The sequence below is a fragment of the Eucyclogobius newberryi genome, unplaced genomic scaffold (assembly GCF_026437365.1).
Source record: "Eucyclogobius newberryi isolate DKJ021-1_F unplaced genomic scaffold, fEucNew1.0.hap1 SCAF_10, whole genome shotgun sequence".
NCBI lineage: Eukaryota > Metazoa > Chordata > Actinopteri > Gobiiformes > Gobiidae > Eucyclogobius > Eucyclogobius newberryi.
In genome coordinates, this window is record NW_027315724.1 from 19,499,862 (window position 1) to 19,518,793 (window position 18,932).

The following is an 18,932-nucleotide window of genomic DNA, read 5'->3' on the forward strand; positions in this document are numbered from 1 at the left end:
GTGTTTGTAAAAGTGGTTTGTGTAAAAGTGGTTTGTGTAAAAGTGGTTTGCATAAAAGTTGTGTTTGTAAAAGTGGTTTGTGTAAAAGTTGTGTTTGTAAAAGTGGTTTGTGTAAAAGTTGTGTTTGTAAAAGTGGTTTGTGTAAAAGTGGTTTGTGTAAAAGTGGTTTGCATAAAAGTTGTGTTTGTAAAAGTGGTTTGTGTAAAAGTGGTTTGTGTAAAAGTGGTTTGCATAAAAGTTGTGTTTGTAAAAGTGGTTTGTGTAAAAGTGGTTTGTGTAAAAGTGGTTTGTGTGTTTGGTCCAGGCCATAGTGACGTCGGAGCTGGTCCAGGTCCTGGAGGACGAGGAGAAACGGTGGATGGAAACTTTACACATCGAAGAATACACTTTACCCCTGACAAACACTGTAATCAAGGTACTAAACCAGGACTAAACCAGAACTGAACCAGGACTAAATCAGGACCAAACCGGGACTAAACCAGGAATAAACCGGGACAAAACCAGGACTAAACGAGGACTGAACCAGGACCAAACCAGGACCAAACCAGGACCAAACCGGGACTAAACCAGGAATAAACCGGGACAAAACCAGGACTAACCTGTTTCCTGTGCTCTCAGAGACTTCAGGTGGACTTGGATCGTTCTGTGTCAGTGAACCAGAGTTTGGGCTCCAGAGTCGCTCAGTGCAGTTTGAACGGACTCGCAGACTTTTTCTACAGGTAAAGATCTTCTAGATTGAAACCAGACCTGGTCCTGACCTGGTCCAGACCTGGTCCAAATCTGGTCCAGACGTAGTTCAGACCTGGTTTTGTCTCTTGTAGTTTCCAGCGTAAAGTGGAGCTGTTTCACGAGGGTTTGCAGAGCGGAATGTACGGAGACAACGAGGACGGATACGTGTCCAAGACCATCGCTCAGGTCAACTGCTGCCCCGCCTTCAGGTGAGACCGCCTTTAGACCAGGTTTAGACCGGGTTTAGACCGGGTTTAGACCGGCTTTGGACCGGGTTTGGACCAGGTTTAGACCTGGTTTAGACTTGTGTGTCAAATGCCCTCCTTTTGATTCAGATGCCCTCTCTGTGTGTCAGAATTATTTTCAGGGTTCTTAATTACCGGCAATGGGCTAAAGCTTACAAAGGTCTTTTTAGGATGTGTAATACCACAGGTAGAGGCAAGGGGCGCAAAGTGAGGGCCGGCACCAAACACAGACGAGCTTTGTATGTTCATTGTCTGATTGCAAAAGGAACTCTGAAAGTGCTAAACAAATGAAGGATGTCATTAAATCCAAACCTGGTCACGCTGACGTCCTATGACCCGTGAACTGAACGTCCTGTGCTCAACGAGAGCGGCAGCACTTTGTGTTCAGGGCCTTCAGTACGTCTCACTCTTCTCGTGGTGTGTTCAGGGCCCTCAGTATGTCTCACTCTTCTTGTGGTGTGTTCAGGGCCCTCAGTATGTCTCACTCTTCTCGTGGTGTGTTCAGGGCCCTCAGTATGTCTCACTCTTCTCGTGGTGTGTTCAGGGACTTCAGTATGTCTCACTCTTCTTGTGGTGTGTTCAGGGACTTCAGTATGTCTCACTCTTCTCGTGGTGTGTTCAAGGGCCTTCAGTATGTCTCACTCTTGTCGTGGTGTGTTCAAGGGCCTTCAGTATGTCTCACTCTTCTCGTGGTGTATTCAGGGCCCTCAGTATGTCTCACTCTTCTCGTGGTGTGTTCAGGGCCCTCAGTATGTCTCACTCTTCTCGTGGTGTGTTCAGGGACTTCAGTATGTCTCACTCTTCTTGTGGTGTGTTCAGGGACTTCAGTATGTCTCACTCTTCTCGTGGTGTGTTCAAGGGCCTTCAGTATGTCTCACTCTTCTCGTGGTGTGTTCAAGGGCCTTCAGTATGTCTCACTCTTCTCGTGGTGTGTTCAGGGCCCTCAGTATGTCTCACTCTTCTCGTGGTGTGTTCAGGGCCCTCAGTATGTCTCACTCTTCTCGTGGTGTGTTCAGGGCCCTCAGTATGTCTCACTCTTCTCGTGGTGTGTTCAGGGCCCTCAGTATGTCTCACTCTTCTCGTGGTGTGTTCAGGGCCCTCAGTACGTCTCACTCTTCTCGTGGTGTGTTCAGGGCCCTCAGTACGTCTCACTTTTCTCGTGGTGTGTTCAGGGCCCTCAGTACGTCTCACTCTTCTCGTGGTGTGTTCAGGGCCCTCAGTATGTCTCACTCTTCTCGTGGTGTGTTCAGGGCCCTCAGTATGTCTCACTTTTCTCGTGGTGGGTTCAGGGCCCTCAGTATGTCTCACTCTTCTCGTGGTGTGTTCAGGGCCCTCAGTATGTCTCACTCTTCTCGTAGTGTGTTCAGGGCCCTCAGTATGTCTCACTCTTCTCGTGGTGTGTTCAGGGCCCTCAGTATGTCTCACTCTTCTCGTGGTGTGTTCAGGGCCCTCAGTACGTCTCACTCTTCTCGTGGTGTGTTCAGGGCCCTCAGTATGTCTCACTCTTCTCGTGGTGTGTTCAGGGCCCTCAGTATGTCTCACTCTTCTCGTAGTGTGTTCAGGGCCCTCAGTATGTCTCACTCTTCTCGTGGTGTGTTCAGGGCCCTCAGTATGTCTCACTCTTCTCGTGGTGTGTTCAGGGCCCTCAGTATGTCTCACTCTTCTCGTGGTGTGTTCAGGGCCCTCAGTACGTCTCACTCTTCTCGTGGTGTGTTCAGGGCCCTCAGTATGTCTCACTCTTCTCGTGGTGTGTTCAGGGCCCTCAGTACGTCTCACTCTTCTCGTGGTGTGTTCAGGGCCCTCAGTATGTCTCACTTTTCTCGTGGTGTGTTCAGGGCCCTCAGTATGTCTCACTTTTCTCGTGGTGGGTTCAGGGCCCTCAGTATGTCTCACTCTTCTCGTGGTGTGTTCAGGGACTTCGCTCAGCGCTGCGCTCAGTCAGACCCGGTCCACAGTGAGGATTCTCTGAGACGAGCCTCTCGAGCTCTGGACTCTGTCGTCCAGTGTGGAGTCCGAGTCCTGTCCGAGCGCCTCTACTACTGCATCAAGGTGAGACCGGGTTTAAACCGGGTTTAGTCCTGGTTTAGTCCTGGTTTAGTCCAGGTTTAGTTCAGTTCTAGTCCAGTTCTAGTCCAGGTCTTGTCCAGGTCTAGTCCTGGTCTAGTCCAGGTTTAGACCGGGCTTGGACCGGGTTTAGTCCTGGTTTAGTCCAGGTTTAGTCCAGGTTTAGTCCAGGTTTTGTCCAGTTCTTGTCCAGGTCTAGTCCAGATCTAGTCCAGGTTTAGATCGGGTTTAAACCGGGTTTAGTCCAGGTCTAGTCCAGGTCTATTCCAGGTTTAGTCGAGGTTTAGACGAGGTCTAGTTCAGGTCTAGTCCAGGTCTAGTCCAGGTCTAGTCCAGGTCTAGTCCAGGTCTAGTCCAGGTCTAGTTCAGGTCTAGTCCAGGTTTAGTCCAGGTTTAGTCCGCGTCTAGTCCAGGTTTAGTCCAGGTTTAGTCCGCGTCTAGTCCAGGTTTAGTCCAAGTTTAGTTCAGGTTTAGTCCAAGTTTAGTCCAGGTTTAGTCCCCGTCTAGTTCAGGTTTAGTCCAGGTTTAGTTCAGGTTTAGTCCAGGTTTAGTCCAGGTTTAGTCCAAGTTTAGTCCAAGTTTAGTCCAAGTTTAGTCCAGGTTTAGTCCAGGTCTAGTCCAGGTTTAGTCCAGGTTTAGTCCAGGTTTAGTCCTGGTTTAGTCCAGGTCTAGTCCAGGTTTAGTCCAGGTCTAGTCCAGGTTTAGTCTTGGTTTAGTCCAGGTTTAGTCCAGGTTTAGTCCTGGTTTAGTCCAGGTTTAGTCCAGTTTTAGTCCTGGTTTAGTCCAGGTTTAGTCCAGGTTTAGTCTGCGTCTAGTCCAGGTTTAGTCCAGGTTTAGTCCAAGTTTTGTCCAAGTTTAGTCCAGGTTTAGTCCAAGTTTAGTCCAGGTCTAGTCCAAGTTTAGTCCAGGTTTAGTCCAGGTTTTTGTCCTGGTTTAGTCCAGGTCTAGTCCAGGTTTAGTTCAGGTCTAGTCCAGGTTTAGTCCTGGTTTAGTCCAGGTTTAGTCCAGGTTTAGTCCTGGTTTAGTCCTGGTCTAGTCCAGGTTTAGTCCTGGTTTAGTCCAGGTTTAGTCCAAGTTTAGTCCAAGTTTAGTCCAGGTCTAGTCCAAGTTTAGTCCAGGTTTAGTCCAGGTTTAGTCCAGGTCTAGTCCAGGTTTAGTCCAGGTCTAGTCCAGGTTTAGTCCAGGTTTAGTCCTGGTTTAGTCCAGGTTTAGTCCTGGTTTAGTCCAGGTTTAGCCCAGGTTTAGTCCTGGTTTAGTCCAGGTTTAGTCCTGGTTTAGTCCTGGTCTAGTCCAGGTTTAGTCCTGGTTTAGTCCAGGTTTAGTCCTGGTTTAGTCCAGGTTTAGTCCAGGTTTAGTCCAGGTCTAGTCCAGGTTTAGTCCTGGTTTAGTCCAGGTCTAGTCCAGGTTTAGTCCTGGTTTAGTCCAGGTCTAGTCCAGGTTTAGTCCTGGTTTAGTCCAGGTTTAGTCCTGGTTTAGTCCTGGTTTAGTCCAGGTTTAGTCCAGGTTTAGCCCAGGTTTAGTCCTGGTTTAGTCCAGTTTTAGTCCTGGTTTAGTCCTGGTCTAGTCCAGGTTTAGTCCTGGTTTAGTCCAGGTTTAGTCCTGGTTTAGTCCAGGTCTAGTCCAGGTTTAGTCCAGGTCTAGTCCAGGTTTAGTCCTGGTTTAGTCCAGGTCTAGTCCAGGTTTAGTCCTGGTTTAGTCCAGGTTTAGTCCTGGTTTAGTCCAGGTTTAGTCCAGGTTTAGCCCAGGTTTAGTTCACTAGTATCACAGTTCATAAAGTGCAGTGAACTCAGAAGTTGTGAAATTATAATGAATGAAGTGTTTTATTTCTTATCTTCTCTTGACAAACGGCAGAGGTCGAGTTGGAGCCAAACGATATTTCTGTTGTGAAACTTCATATTTTAGTTTGACCTGAAATCCATCTCCTTCTGGGTTCAGTTTCTCAACTCTAGTGTCAGCTCTGTGTCAAGACCTGGAGTAGTCCAGGTTTAGTCCTGTTTAGTCCTGGTTTAGTCCTGGGTTAGATCTGGTTTAGTCCTGGTTTAGTCCTGGCTTAGTCCTGGCTTAGTCCTGGTTTAGATCTTGTTTAGTCCTGGTTTAGTCCTGGTTTAGTCCTGGTTTAGTCCTCGGTTAGATCTAGTTTAGTCCTGGTTTAGTCCTGGCTTAGTCCTGGCTTAGTCCTGGTTTAGATCTTGTTTAGTCCTGGTTTAGTCCTGGTTTAGTCCTGGTTTAGTCCTGGTTTAGTCCTGGTTTAGTCCTGGTTTAGTCCTGGGTTAGATCTGGGTTAGATCTGGTTTAGTCCTGGTTTAGTCCTGGTTTAGTCCTGGCTTAGTCCTGGCTTAGTCCTGGCTTAGTCCTGGTTTAGATCTTGTTTAGTCCTGGTTTAGTCCTGATTTAGTCCTGGTTCAGACCTGGTTTAGTCCAGTTTAAATCCTGCTTTCTGACCCTCTTCGTCACTTAAACACTTGACCTTTGACCCTGAATGGTTGACTCTGGCGCGGCTCCAGGCGTTTGTGTTTTCTCTTTAAATAAAGCTTGACGGTTCAAATGGATGTTTACTGTGTCGAGCAAAGCTAAAACAACACTCTGGAACATCAATCTGGAATCTGAGCACACACTAAAGTCTAAAGTACTTTTGTACTTCACAGTGTACTCCTGAAGTCAAATATGAACTGTGTAAAAGTAAAGTTTTGAAAGCCCTGAACCTTTTTCTTTCACAGCCGCTGTACGAGCGTCTGGTGAAGAAGAAGTGGCTCAGTAACACGGAGCCGTTTGAAGAGATCCAGAGCATCATCAAGGAACACTTCAAGAAATACAAGAGGATGGACAACCCGCCCTATCAGGTACAACACGGGACACGTCTTACAACACACGAGCTGCACGGGACACGTCTTCAGTCCATGACACGGGCTCAAAACGTCCCTCATGAGCCCGGGCTCTTCCTGACCTGAGTTTGTGTGTTTGAAAAGCAGAACGAGCACATTCTGATGGAGCTTCATGTGTTTTCACTTCTTCTTCTCTGTATTTTATTTATTTTATGTATTTATTATTTTTATTGTATTTATTTATTTTTATTATCTTTATTTTTTACTTTTTACTTTTCTTTTCTTTTCTTTTTAAATTTATTTCATTTGTTTTGTTTTTTTCATTTATTTATTTTATTATTTTTTTATTTTTATTCTACTTTATTTTCAATGTTTTGTGTTTTCTTTAATTTATTTAATTATTCATTTTTTATTATTTATTTATTCATTAATTATTAATTATCAATTTATTATTTATTGATTATTTAGGTATTATTATTCATGTATTATTATTCATGTATTATTATTTATGTATTATTATTTATGTATTATTTATTATTTATGTATTATTATTTATGTATTATTTATTATTTATGTGTTGTTGTGTCCAGGCGCTGGTGTCGGAGGTTCACCGTCGTGTGCTCACAGAGTACTTACGCTCCGTCATGAGAGGACGACTCATCTGCACCTCGGCCAAAATGAGACGCAGGACGTCCCAAAGGCTGCGAGACGAGGGGACGGCCATGAGCGAGCTCTTCACACAGCTGGTAACACTCTCCATGTCCTTAAAGCCGGTCTAAACCCTGTCTAAACCCGGTCTAAACCCGGTCTCAACCCGTTCTTTACCCGGTCTAAACCCGGTCTTAACCCCTTCTCAACCTGGTCTAAACCCGGGCTAAACCCAGTCTAAACCCGGTCTCCTCTTGTGCTGCAGGACTCTCCCTGCCGGTGGCTGGAGGGGGCGCTCTCTCACCTCTCTGAGATCATCGACCTCGAGGACCTGCCCTCCATCCAGATGGAGGTGGCAGTCCTGGCCCGAGGGTACCCGGACGTCAGGTAAAACTGGGACTAAACTAAGACTAAACCAGGACTAAACCAGGACTAAACTAGGTTCATGTGGTCTGTGATTCCTGCTCCACATCGTGAGACGTCACTCAAACATAACTCATGTTTTCTTCATGAATATAATCTAAATCCTCCTGAACGACTCTTTTTACTCCTGAGGTTGATCTGAGCGATTCACAAAAAGACGTTTAGTACTTCCTGGTTTGTGTGTGTGAGGGGCGTGGCTAAAGCTAGCGTGAACAGGAACAGTTTTGCCTCATTTCTTTGACTTCTCTCAAAGCCTCTACGCCGCGTTTGAACCTCTTTATGTCACGCTAATGCTAATGCTAATGTCATAGGCATTATGACCTGGAAATATCAGATTTTGGAGTGTCATGCGGCGTGATAAACAGGAAACGGCTGTTGCTAACGTGCTTTGCTATCTCTGTGTTGCTAAGGCTTGACATAGTCGTTAGCATCAGTGGAAACGCGGCGCTTTAGCACGAGTCAGAGTTTTGGAGACAAATGATTCTTTAGTGTTTATCTGCTTTTTGCCTCTTGTTTTGGCCTGAGTCTGCGTTCTCTTTCTCGTCCAATCATCTGGCTGTGCTGTGAAGCTCCTCCCCCTGAGCTAAAGTCCACCTGGAGCCCAAGAGCCAGAGCGCGTTGGGAGCCAGAACCTCTCAGGGGCCACTTTGGATCCAAGACACGGCCCAGACCAGAGACTTAAGACAGAGACACACTTTAGGACTGGACAAAGTGAACCAGTGGAAACAGGACTAATCTGTTTGTTTCTTGTCTCAGGAGGAAACACGTGTCGGCCATCTTGAACCTGAGAGGTCTCACTCGTCAGACGGAGCGCATCGAGATCCTCAGCGTTCTGAAGGACCTGGAATCAAACCAGGACTCGTGGGACCTGCCCCGAGACCGGGCCCTGTTCTCCGAGGTCCCCGTGACCTCTGAACTCCACTGCGTGAACGTGGGCCTGAGCCGGCTAGCGCTAACGGCTACTTCCTGTTTCACCAACATACGACCAAAACGGAAACGCACCAAACGAACGAGAAGAGACACGAACGAAGAGGAAGAAGTGCTCTGAACCAGGACTAAACCAGGACTAAACCAGGACTAAACCAGGACTAGACCAGGACTGAACCAAGAGTAAACCAGGACTAAACCAGGACTAAACCGGGACTGAACCGGGACTAAACCAGGACTAACAGAACTAAACCAGGACTAAACCAGGACTGAACCAGGACTAGACCAGGACTGAACCAAGACTAAACCAGGACTAAACCAGGACTAAACCGGGACTAAACCGGGACTGAACCGGGACTAAACCAGGACTAACAGAACTAAACCAGGACTAAACCAGGACTGAACCAAGACTAAACCAGGTCTAAACCAGGTCTAAACCAGGACTGAACCAGGACTGAACCAGGACTGAACCAGGACCAAACTCAGGCTTTTCTCCTTCTTATACTGTATATCCAGCAGAGACCAATAACAAAACTATTTTCATCATATTTTATGTTGAACTTATGAACAAAAGTACAAAGAAAGACGTGAAAAAGCACAGTTCAAAGAGTCACAGGAGACGATGGAGACAGACCATGGAGACCATCGCCATGGAGACAGACCATGGAGACAGACCATGGAGACCATCTCCATGGAGACACACCATGGAGACGATCACGGACCAGACTGGAAAAAGTAGTGAAACTTATGATAGAGTTATGTAAAAGTGCAATGAAAAAAAGTAGATTAAATGAGTTCAAAGACCAAACACTTGGGTTCATGAGTATTATCGTTTTACAAATATATTTTACTTAGAACTGGTTTTATGAAAATCAAAAGGGGATAAATTAGACTTTTTGTGGCTTGTATTTTTGCACAATCATCGGTACTGCTCTGATTTATTATTTTTATTGTTTTAAAATGTATATGGAGTTGCTGATGAATTACTAAATCATTTATTAAAAGACTGAACTAAATGTAAAATGTTCATACACAGAATTGTATGATTGACTTGTATTTTATTATTTCTTCTTTGGAAAAACAAACGGAATAAAAAAGCTTCTGTCACAGTTTTTACTTCAGACTTTTTCTTTCTACTTTTCTCTCTGAGGCAGAAGCAGTTAAAGAACGAGCTGTGGAGATGTGTACATTAAACTGATTTATTTATACGGTGGAAATGTATTTTAATGCATTTTATATCTGTAAAAAATGTAGAAAAGCCCAAACAGGGACAGGAGTTTATAATTAGTACTGGCCAAAACTACAAGCTTAATTTTGTAACTGTGTGACTGCCATGTTCCTGTCAAATGAATAAGTGAATGAAAATAAAATAAAAATAAGAAGTGACAGGTGCAGATTGTTGATACACAGATAATCATAATCTCGTGCTACATTTATGGATAAAATGACATGAAATCAGAATTTGACAGAACACATTTGTTTCACTAAATCATTATGAATCCATAGAAACAAAAGTTAAAGCCAAACTTTTGAACAATGTGGAACCTGAACTGATTCCAATCCAATCCAACTTTCTTTGTAAAGCACATTTTACCAACATAAAGTCTCCAAAATAATGCACAGAGACCAAAACAAGCACAAGTAAAATATGTAATAAAATAACATAAATAAATACATACAAACAAACAAAACAAAAACAAATTACACACAAATGGACTTGGAATCAGAACCGGAAACGTTTTATTGCCATTGTCCCCGGCATTGTCCATGAACAAAACAGGACGTTAATGATAATAATATTAATAATAAAATTAAAAATAATAATACAATTAAAAATAATAAAGATAAATAGATAATCATAATGAAAATAATAATAGTAAAATTATAATAATAATTAGATAATAATATTGAAAATAATAACAAAATTATAATAATAATACAATAATAATAATACAAATATAATAATAATACAAATAATAATACAATAATTAATAATAATAATATAATAAATACAATTAAAATAATAATAATAATACGCCATGTTGTCTTGTTTTTTCCATTAATAAGAATCACCACTAGAGGCCACTGTTTTCTGTTTCCGCGGCGTGACCCGGATGTAAACACCGCGGCCATCTCGACCTCCGCAGCACAGAACCATCCTCATCTTTTCCCGTCCAAACTTTCCTCATTCCTCCCCGACTCCGGAGCTCCGCGCCCCGGGTCTCTCCGCTGCCTCTACCCGGCCCCAGCGCGCTCCTGCCCGGCCTCACACAGTGACATGGAGCCGCGGCCCGGAGCCCGCAGCGCCGTGGACACTTTTCGGTCCCAGGCGGAGCTCATCCTCTCGGCCGCCGTGGAGGGCTCTGTGTCGGCGTTTCTGCGGGACGCGCCGGCCTCACGCGCGGAGGACAAGGTCAGGGGAAAGAACGGTGTGAAATCAAAGCGAAACTAACAGAACTAACGCGCCGACGGCGGAAAATGACGGTTAAATGTCAAAATAAAAGATCTGCAGCGGCTATAAGAGCATTACTGACGTCACTTCCTGCTTCGGCGTCGATAAAGTTCAGGCCAAAAACAATCACAAACTTCAAGTGTTTAAAAATTCAAATAAAATCAGTCCGAGAGGGAATTTATTTTGCTGCTCTAAAATACAAGATACAATTTTGCAGACATATAATTTGTGTTGATCTTAAAACTAAAGACACACATGATGAAAGTCTTCTGAACATTTAGGGTGACCAGACGTCCCCTTGACCCACAAATGTTTCCAAAACCATTTAAATGTCACAGTTTTCCAAGTTTTTGACCACTTTGAGACCCGCCCCCAGAAAAGAGGGGGATATATGGTTTATTTAGCCAAAATAGAGAATATCTAGCTTTAGAATGACACAAAATGCATCAGATTGAGATGTGAATTAGGGCATAAAATAATAAAGGGAGGGGAGTAATAATACAATAATAATTGTATTATTATTCCCCTCCCTTTGTGTGTCCCACTGACCTAACCCCACCCCCTGAGGAAGAATATAGCGTTGTTGATATGAGATAATTATTGAAATAAGATATTGTTTGTTGTTTTGAAAATAACTCGCATCACACGTTGTTGATTTCTTCATTGGACAGCACTTTTTACAAATTTATTCTCCAACAAATATAACTGAAATTGCCACCCTCTTTTCCCCTATTCAGACTTGGAACATAATTACGTATTTTTTCTTTTTCTGCCACTAACGATAATTTCATCAAATACACTGAATTTACACATTTCCCGTGTCATTTTCAGGCTGTTGTGGCTCAATTTCTCAGTTGGAATAATTATTTAGATAAGCGATTAGCTGCGATTAATCAATAAACTTATCCTCTTTGTGCTCAGTCGTGTTTGCAGACGGTCCTGGAGGCTGCGCTGAGGGAAGCGCTGCGTAAACTCTGCGCCGTCGCTCGGCTGCTGCTCGAGGAAAACCGATGCAAAACGGTCCCGAAAGCGACGGGGAAAAACGCCAGATCGGCGACTAAAGAGAGGACGAGCTCGGCGGCGAGGAAGAACGCCAAGAAGAACGGCCCGGGCGAGAAGAACGGCACGGGTGAGAAGTTATCCTCTACCACTGTACGCAGAACATCGCTACGGCAACGAAACGCGACGGACGACAAGCGCATCCATACGTGTGCGTCGGGAGACTTTTAAACAACACAAATTCAGTTAATATAGTTTATTGCAGTGGTTATAATGTAGTTCACAGCTAAAAAAAAAAGGGACGTCACGGTGTAAGATGTTTGCGTTGCGTCACGATTTTACGCCGCGTCACGATTAAACGACAAAACGATGGTTGAATCCTTCATTTTTGTTGTTTGGGGGTTGGTTTAATATTTTATTTATTTTATTTATGTTGCCCTGTTTTTCACTGATGAAGCTGAAGCTCACGTGGAGATGACGTCATTTGCATAAACCTGAGACTGCAGCTCGTTAGTGACAACTGTGTTCTGAATCTGACGAAGTAGAACTGAAACAAACCCTCATTTAAATGTCAAAACAGAGACGTTTTAAACACATTTTGAGCCTAATAAAGGTGTAAATATGTGACTGAGGCTTCTAGACTGAGAATATTTATGAATAGTGTGTTATTGATGAAAATCAGATATAATTTACTTGTTTTTTTTGTTCATAAAGATCTTTTCGCGTTTGTTTTAGTCTATTTAGGCCAGACAAACACTACAGAGAGTATTTTTCTCAGTCAGTTACCGTATTTTTCGGACTATAAGTCGCACCTTTTTTCATAGTTTTGGTCGGGGTGCGACTTATACTTATATTCATAGTTATATACTTATACTCCGGAGCAACTTATATGTGATATTATTTGTTATTTTCACACTTGCAACTGCATTTCATACTCCAGTGCGACTTATATATGTTTTTTCTTCTCTATTATGCATTTTTTGGCTGGTGCAACTTATAGTATGGAAAATACGGTATTTCATAGTTGCAGCTCTAATATTAACTCTGGTTTAAGGCGTCGTATTGTGAGGTACTTGTATATTCTTGTATTTGTAATTGTGTTGTACAAATAAACGTGTGTTTCCAGAGGACTCCGCCTCCTCAGATGCCGCCGCTCTCGGCCAATCGCCCGTCACCATCTCGCTGCTGAACGCCGCTCGGGGGCCAATCACGGGGCCCGTCTACATCATCGGCCAGCCAATGGCAGAGCAGAGCCAGGTCCAGTTCCTGCCGATGGTGGAACAGGACTCGGACGAGGACGCCGTGACATCACTGCTGACATCACTTCCTGCGGCGGGCGAGTTAAAGCAGGTGACGTACATGACCTACGCCTGATCAGGGGAAGTATGTGAGGGATATGTCTGCTGATGAATAAACGATTTAAGATGTTTTAGCAAAGTCGTGTTGCTCATAACGTCGCTGGCCGCAATATGAAACAGAATTTTAGCTTAAAAGGTTTGCTCTGGGTTCACTCGCCACACTCGTCACACTCGCCACACTCGTCTCGCCACACTCGTCACACTCGCCACACTCGTCTCGCCACACTCGCCACACTCGTCACACTCGCCACACTCGTCACACTCGTCACACTCGCCACACTCGTCTCGCCACACTCGTCACACTCGCCACACTCGTCTCGCCACACTCGCCACACTCGTCACACTCGCCACACTCGTCACACTCGTCACACTCGCCACACTCGTCACACTCGCCACACTCGCCACACTCGCCACACTCGTCACACTCACCACACTCGTCTCGCCACACTCGTCACACTCGCCACACTCGTCTCGCCACACTCGCCACACTCGTCTCGCCACACTCGCCACACTCGTCACACTCGCCACACTCGCCACACTCGTCACACTCGCCACACTCGCCACACTCGCCACACTCGCCACACTCGTCTCGCCACACTCGCCACACTCGCCACACTCGCCACACTCGCCACACTCGCCACACTCGTCACACTCGCCACACTCGTCTCGCCACACTCGCCACACTCGTCACACTCGCCACACTCGCCACACTCGTCACACTCGTCTCTCCACACTCGTCACACTCGCCACACTCGTCACACTCGTCACACTCGCCACACTCGTCACACTCGCCACACTCGCCACACTCGTCACACTCGCCACACTCGTCACACTCGTCACACTCGCCACACTCGTCTCTCCACACTCTCCACACTCGCCACACTCGCCACACTCGCCACACTCGCCACACTCGTCACACTCGTCATACTCGTCACACTCGCCACACTCGTCACACTCGCCACACTCGTCACACTCGTCTCTTCACACTCGCCACACTCGCCACTCTCGCCACACTCGCCACACTCGCAACACTCGTCACACTCATGTTTTTTTTTTTTGCTGAGAACACTGGGTTACACAGAGCGGCCTTTTAACTGTCAATATTTAAATATTTCTAAATCTCTTTGGCAAAAATGAAATTTAGAAATTTACTTCCAGAACCACTGTGAATCAACTAGACTCTCAAAGTCCACAGACCCAGGACCTGAGCTAGGACCAGGACCAGACCCAGGACCAGGACCAGTAATACAGTTTTACTCCTGTGTTGTTGGTGCAGGTGCAGCAGGTGCAGGTGCAGCTGGTCCAGGGCGTGATGTGTGAGAACCTGAAGCCCTCGGAGCCTCAGACGTGTGAGAATCCAGTTAATAACACGATCCCACTCTTCTGTGCAGCAGGGGGCGCCACATTTAACTTTAAACGAGCCTTATTTGCTATGAAACAAAACCGGGCTGCAAGAGTCATAGTAATCCAATCAAAATTGCAATCAGCAAATCGCTACGGCAACAAGACCATATCTGAAGAGCCATAATTTCCTCCACAAAAACAACAAAACACCTTGTCTAATTCTGCATAAATAACCATGATCTTTGAATCCTATAATTAAAACATAATAATTCGCAAATCTCATCAGCAAAATCACAGTTAGATATTTCTGGACACTTCCGTTTTATTTGTGATCAGTGTCGACAGTGGCACATTATTAGGCCCGAGCGCCACAAGCTGGCGAGAGGCCTATTAATCTCGTAAGGCTGCGAAAAGTGCGCACATAGTGCACATGAAATCGAGCGCGAAGCGCTCGCCCACTTCCAAACACTCACTAACGCACTCCTTCACTCACGCACGCCCCGTGCATACTAATTAGTAGTAGGGAAATGGAACATTACCGTTGTAAACGGGTGCAAAAGTGCGCACTAAACGAGCACTTTACATTGGGACAGTAGCATTTTCACCAAATTTCAGCTTTTTAGAGCCAACGCCTTGGGAGGAGTTCGTAAAAGTACGACGTTTGGAAAAACTCCCGAGTCATGTTTGAAGCAATATGGCCGACATTTGGTTCTCATCCCGGCCGCTTCGCGGTTGTCATCCCCTTATAAAGCACTCATTTGCGCTAAGTAGCTCACGAATACGTTCCCCATATCTTGCATGTTCTGTTCATATAAGCATGTAATGCAAAAATTGAACATTATTACTGTATAGAGGGCCAAAAACACAAAGTGGGCGGAGCCCACTCAAAATTAACAAAAGTACCCGTCAGTGACCAGGGACCCACACCATGAGGTAGGAAAGCGCGAGCGCGATATTTGAAAAATGGGAAACATTGTTTTCGCATCGGAATATTCTTCTTCTTCTTCTTCTTCTTTTTCTTCTTCTTCTTCTTCTTCTTCTTCTTCTTCTTCTTCTTCTTCTTCTTCTTCTTCTTCTTCTTCTTCTTCTTCTTCTTCTTCTTCTTCTTCTTCTTCTTCTTCTTCTTCTTCTTCTTCTTCTTCTTCTTCTTCTTCCTTCTTCCTTCTTCCTTCTTCTTCTTCTTCTTCTTCTTCTTCTTCTTCTTCTTCCTTCTTCTTCTTCCTTCTTCTTCTTCTTCCTTCTTCTTCTTCTTCTTCTTCTTCCTTCTTCTTCTTCCTTCTTCCTTCTTCTTTCTTCTTTCTTCCTTCTTCTTTCTTCCTTCTTCTTTCTTCTTCCTTCTTCTTCTTCCTCCTTCTTCCTTCTTCTTCCTTCTTCCTTCTTCCTTCTTCTTCCTTCTTCTTCCTTCTTCCTTCTTCCTTCTTCCTTCTTCTTTCTTCTTCTTCCTTCTTCCTTCTTCCTTCTTCCTTCTTCCTTCTTCTTTCTTCTTCTTCCTTCTTCCTTCTTCTTCCGTCTTTCTTCTTCTTCCGTCTTTCTTCTTTCTTCCTTCTTCCTTCTTCCTTCTTCCTTCTTCTTTCTTCTTTCTTCTTTCTTCTTTCTTTCTTTCTTCTCGGGACCAACCCCCCTATTTTTCACCCAGTGAACATTGACGAAAAGTCACAAAAATGTGCACACCTCTAAAAATCTCCCAAATTTAACATTTCTGCCGTTTGCGCAGATAAAGTCAGAATTGCGTCAAATTAGAATCAGTTGTTAAACTCTTTGCCCTAAACCTACTTGAAGTGAAATAAATTAATTTGGCGTCACAGCGCCCCCCTACAGATTTTATATGGAGGTTAAATGTTTAGTTTTGCGAAATTATATGAAATTTGACACACAACTCAATTTTAGCATCCCCATCAAAAAAGTCAATGAGACCCATGTCATAATTGTTATGGCGTTGCCGTAACGATGACCGAAACCTTTCATGTTATTCCAATGGGGAAATCGCCAGAACATGTTTACACTTTAGACTTTCACAAACTCCTCCCAGGGCGTCAGCCCTATTAACCTGAAATTTGGTGACACTCATCTTCAGGGGTGGACCATCAAAAGGTATCCACATTTTTATTCAAAAAGTCACGATCTCTGTGCGGCAAAGCCGCACATTTTGCCAAGAATTCAAAATAAAATTGCTTTTTGAATGGTAAAACAAAGGGGAGAAGATGTGACAGCGTCACAGATTCAGCAGTAGGCGTAATAAAAGGACCAATGGGGCGCCCTCCACTTGCGGCGTAGCGGCGGCGGCGTGGCGAGGGTCGATCATTGCCGCTTGCGGCTTTAATTAGGCCCGAGCGCCACAAGCTGGCGAGAGGCCTATTAATCTCGTAAGGCCGTGCAAAGCACGGCTGCGAAAGTGCGCACGTAGTGCGCACGAAATCGAGCGCGAAGCGCTCGCCCACTTCCAAACACTCACTAACGCACTCCTTCACTCACGCACGCCCCGTGCATACTAATTAGTAGTAGGAAAATGGAACATTACCGTTGTAAACGGGCGAAGCCCGTGCAAAAGTGCGCACTAAACAAGCACTTTACATTGAGATGACGACCGCTTCGCGGTCGTCATCCCCATATAAAGCACTAATTTGCGCTAAGTAGCTCACGAATACGTTCCCCATCTCTTGCATGTTCCGTGCATATAAACATGTAATGCAAAAATTGAACATTATTACTGTATAGAGGGCCAAAAACACAAAGTGGGCGGAGCCCACTCAAAATTAACGAAAGTACCCGTCAGTGACCAGGGACCCACACCATGAGGTAGGAAAGCGCGAGCGCTTTCTGAAAATGTATAGTTTATGATATTTGGAAAATGGGAAACATTGTTTTCGCATCGGAATATTATTCTTTCTTCTTTCTTCTTCTCGGGACCAACCCCCCTATTTTTCACCCAGTGAACATTGACGAAAAGTCACAAAAATTTGCACACCTCCAAAAATCGTGCCTCTCTACATTCTGGCTATTTCCCTTTTCTAAAATAAAAAAAATTGGCGCGTCAGCGCCCCCAAATGTACCAAAAATGCATTGAGAGATGGGAAATGACCCAAAAAAAATCTGATCGTAGAATCATGAAATTTGGCGCAGAGGTAGATGGTGACAAGAGAAGTAAAAAATATTATTACGGCAACGCCGTCCGCCCAACCAAATGTCGGCCATATTGCTTCAAAAATGGCTAAACATGACTTCGGAGTTTTTCCAAACGTCGTACTTTTACGAACTCCTCCCACGGCGTTGGCCCTAAAAAGCTGAAATTTGGTGAAAATGCTACTGAGGAGTGGGACATCAAAAGTTATCCAAATTACATTGATACCTCTCACGGTCTCTGTGCGGCGAAGCCGCAAACTGTAACTAGAATTTCAGAAATCTCCCATATTTAAAATTTCTGCCGTTTGCGCAGATAAAGTCCGAATTGCATCAAATTAGAATCAGTTGTTAAACTCTTTTCCCTAAACCTACTTGAAGTGAAATAAATTAATTTGGCGCGACAGCGCCCCCTACAGATTTTATATGGAGGTTAAATGTTTAGTTTTGCGAAATTATCTGAAATTTGACACACAACTCAATTTTGGCATCCCCATCAAAAAAGTCAGTGAGACCCATGTCATAATTGTTATGGCGTTGCCGTAACGATGACCGAAACCTTTCATGTTTACACTTTAGACTTTCACAAACTCCTCCCAGGGCGTCAGCCCTATTAACCTGAAATTTGGTGAGACTCATCTTCAAGACCATCAAAAGTTATCCACATTTTCATTCAAAGAGTCACGGTGTCTGTGCGGCAAAGCCGCACATTTTGCAAAGAATTCAAAATAAAATAGCTTTTTGATGGTAAAACAAAGGGGAGAAGATGTGACAGCGTCACAGATTCAGCAGTAGGCGTAATAAAAGGACAATTGGGGCTCCTCTTGCGGCGTGGCGGCGGCGTGGCGAGGGCCGATCATTGCCGCTTGCGGCTATATTTAGGCCCGAGCGCCACAAGCTGGCGAGAGGCCTATTAATCTCGTAAGGCCGTGCGAAGCACGGCTGCGAAAGTGCGCACGTAGTGCGCACGAAATCGAGCGCGAAGCGCTCGCCCACTTCCAAACACTCACTAACGCACTCCTCCACTCATGCACGCCCCGTGCATACTAATTAGTTGTAGGAAAATGGAACATTACCGTTGTAAACGGGCGAAGCCCGTGCAAAAGTTCGCACTAAACGAGCACTTTACATTGGGATGACGACCGCGAAGCGGTCGTCATCCCCTTCGCGGTCGTCATCCCCATATAAAGCACTCATTTGCGCTAAGTAGCTCACGAATACGTTCCCCATCTCTTGCATGTTCCGTGCATATAAGCATGTAATGCAAAAATTGAACATTATTACTGTATAGAGGGCCAAAAACACAAAGTGGGCGGAGCCCACTCAAAATTATCGAAAGTACCCGTCAGTGACCAGGGACCCACACCATGAGGTAGGAAAGCGCGAGCGCTTTCCGAAAATGTATAGTTTATGATATTTGAAAAATGGGAAACATTGTTTTCGCATCGGAATATTATTCTTTCTTTCTTTCTTTCTTTCTTTCTTTCTTCTTCTTCTCGGGACCAACCCCCCTATTTTTCACCCAGTGAACATTGACGAAAAGTCACAAAAATTTGCACACCTCTAAAAATCGTGCCTCTCTACATTCTGGCTATTTCCCTTTTCTAAAATAAAAAAAATTGGCGCGTCAGCGCCACCAAATGTACCAAAAATGCATTGAGAGATGGGAAATGACCCAAAAAAAATCTGATCGTAGAATCATGAAATTTGGCGCAGAGGTAGATGGTGACAAGAGAAGTAAAAAATATTATTACGGCAACGCCGTCCCCCGAACCAAATGTCGGCCATATTACTTCAAAAATGG

General features: G+C 44.6%; 2 protein-coding genes across 2 annotated transcripts in view; both read left to right on the forward strand.

The window, feature by feature from the left end:
• exoc3l2b (exocyst complex component 3-like 2b) overlaps positions 1 to 8,967 on the forward strand; it is a 37,691-nt gene extending 28,724 nt beyond the window's left edge. Inside the window, exons 9-16 of the mRNA XM_072461999.1 lie at positions 305 to 415; positions 619 to 719; positions 822 to 938; positions 2,888 to 3,023; positions 5,756 to 5,878; positions 6,451 to 6,606; positions 6,774 to 6,895; positions 7,688 to 8,967. Of these exons, the coding sequence (XP_072318100.1) occupies positions 305 to 415; positions 619 to 719; positions 822 to 938; positions 2,888 to 3,023; positions 5,756 to 5,878; positions 6,451 to 6,606; positions 6,774 to 6,895; positions 7,688 to 7,979 (1,158 nt within the window). The 3' untranslated portion in view covers positions 7,980 to 8,967. The remainder of the gene's footprint in view (positions 1 to 304; positions 416 to 618; positions 720 to 821; positions 939 to 2,887; positions 3,024 to 5,755; positions 5,879 to 6,450; positions 6,607 to 6,773; positions 6,896 to 7,687) is intronic.
• A 1,024-nt stretch (positions 8,968 to 9,991) lies between these two features.
• LOC140376519 (uncharacterized) overlaps positions 9,992 to 18,932 on the forward strand; it is a 37,234-nt gene continuing 28,293 nt past the window's right edge. The window contains exons 1-4 of the mRNA XM_072462013.1: positions 9,992 to 10,271; positions 11,232 to 11,439; positions 12,436 to 12,659; positions 13,953 to 14,016. Of these exons, the coding sequence (XP_072318114.1) occupies positions 10,137 to 10,271; positions 11,232 to 11,439; positions 12,436 to 12,659; positions 13,953 to 14,016 (631 nt within the window). The 5' untranslated portion in view covers positions 9,992 to 10,136. The remainder of the gene's footprint in view (positions 10,272 to 11,231; positions 11,440 to 12,435; positions 12,660 to 13,952; positions 14,017 to 18,932) is intronic.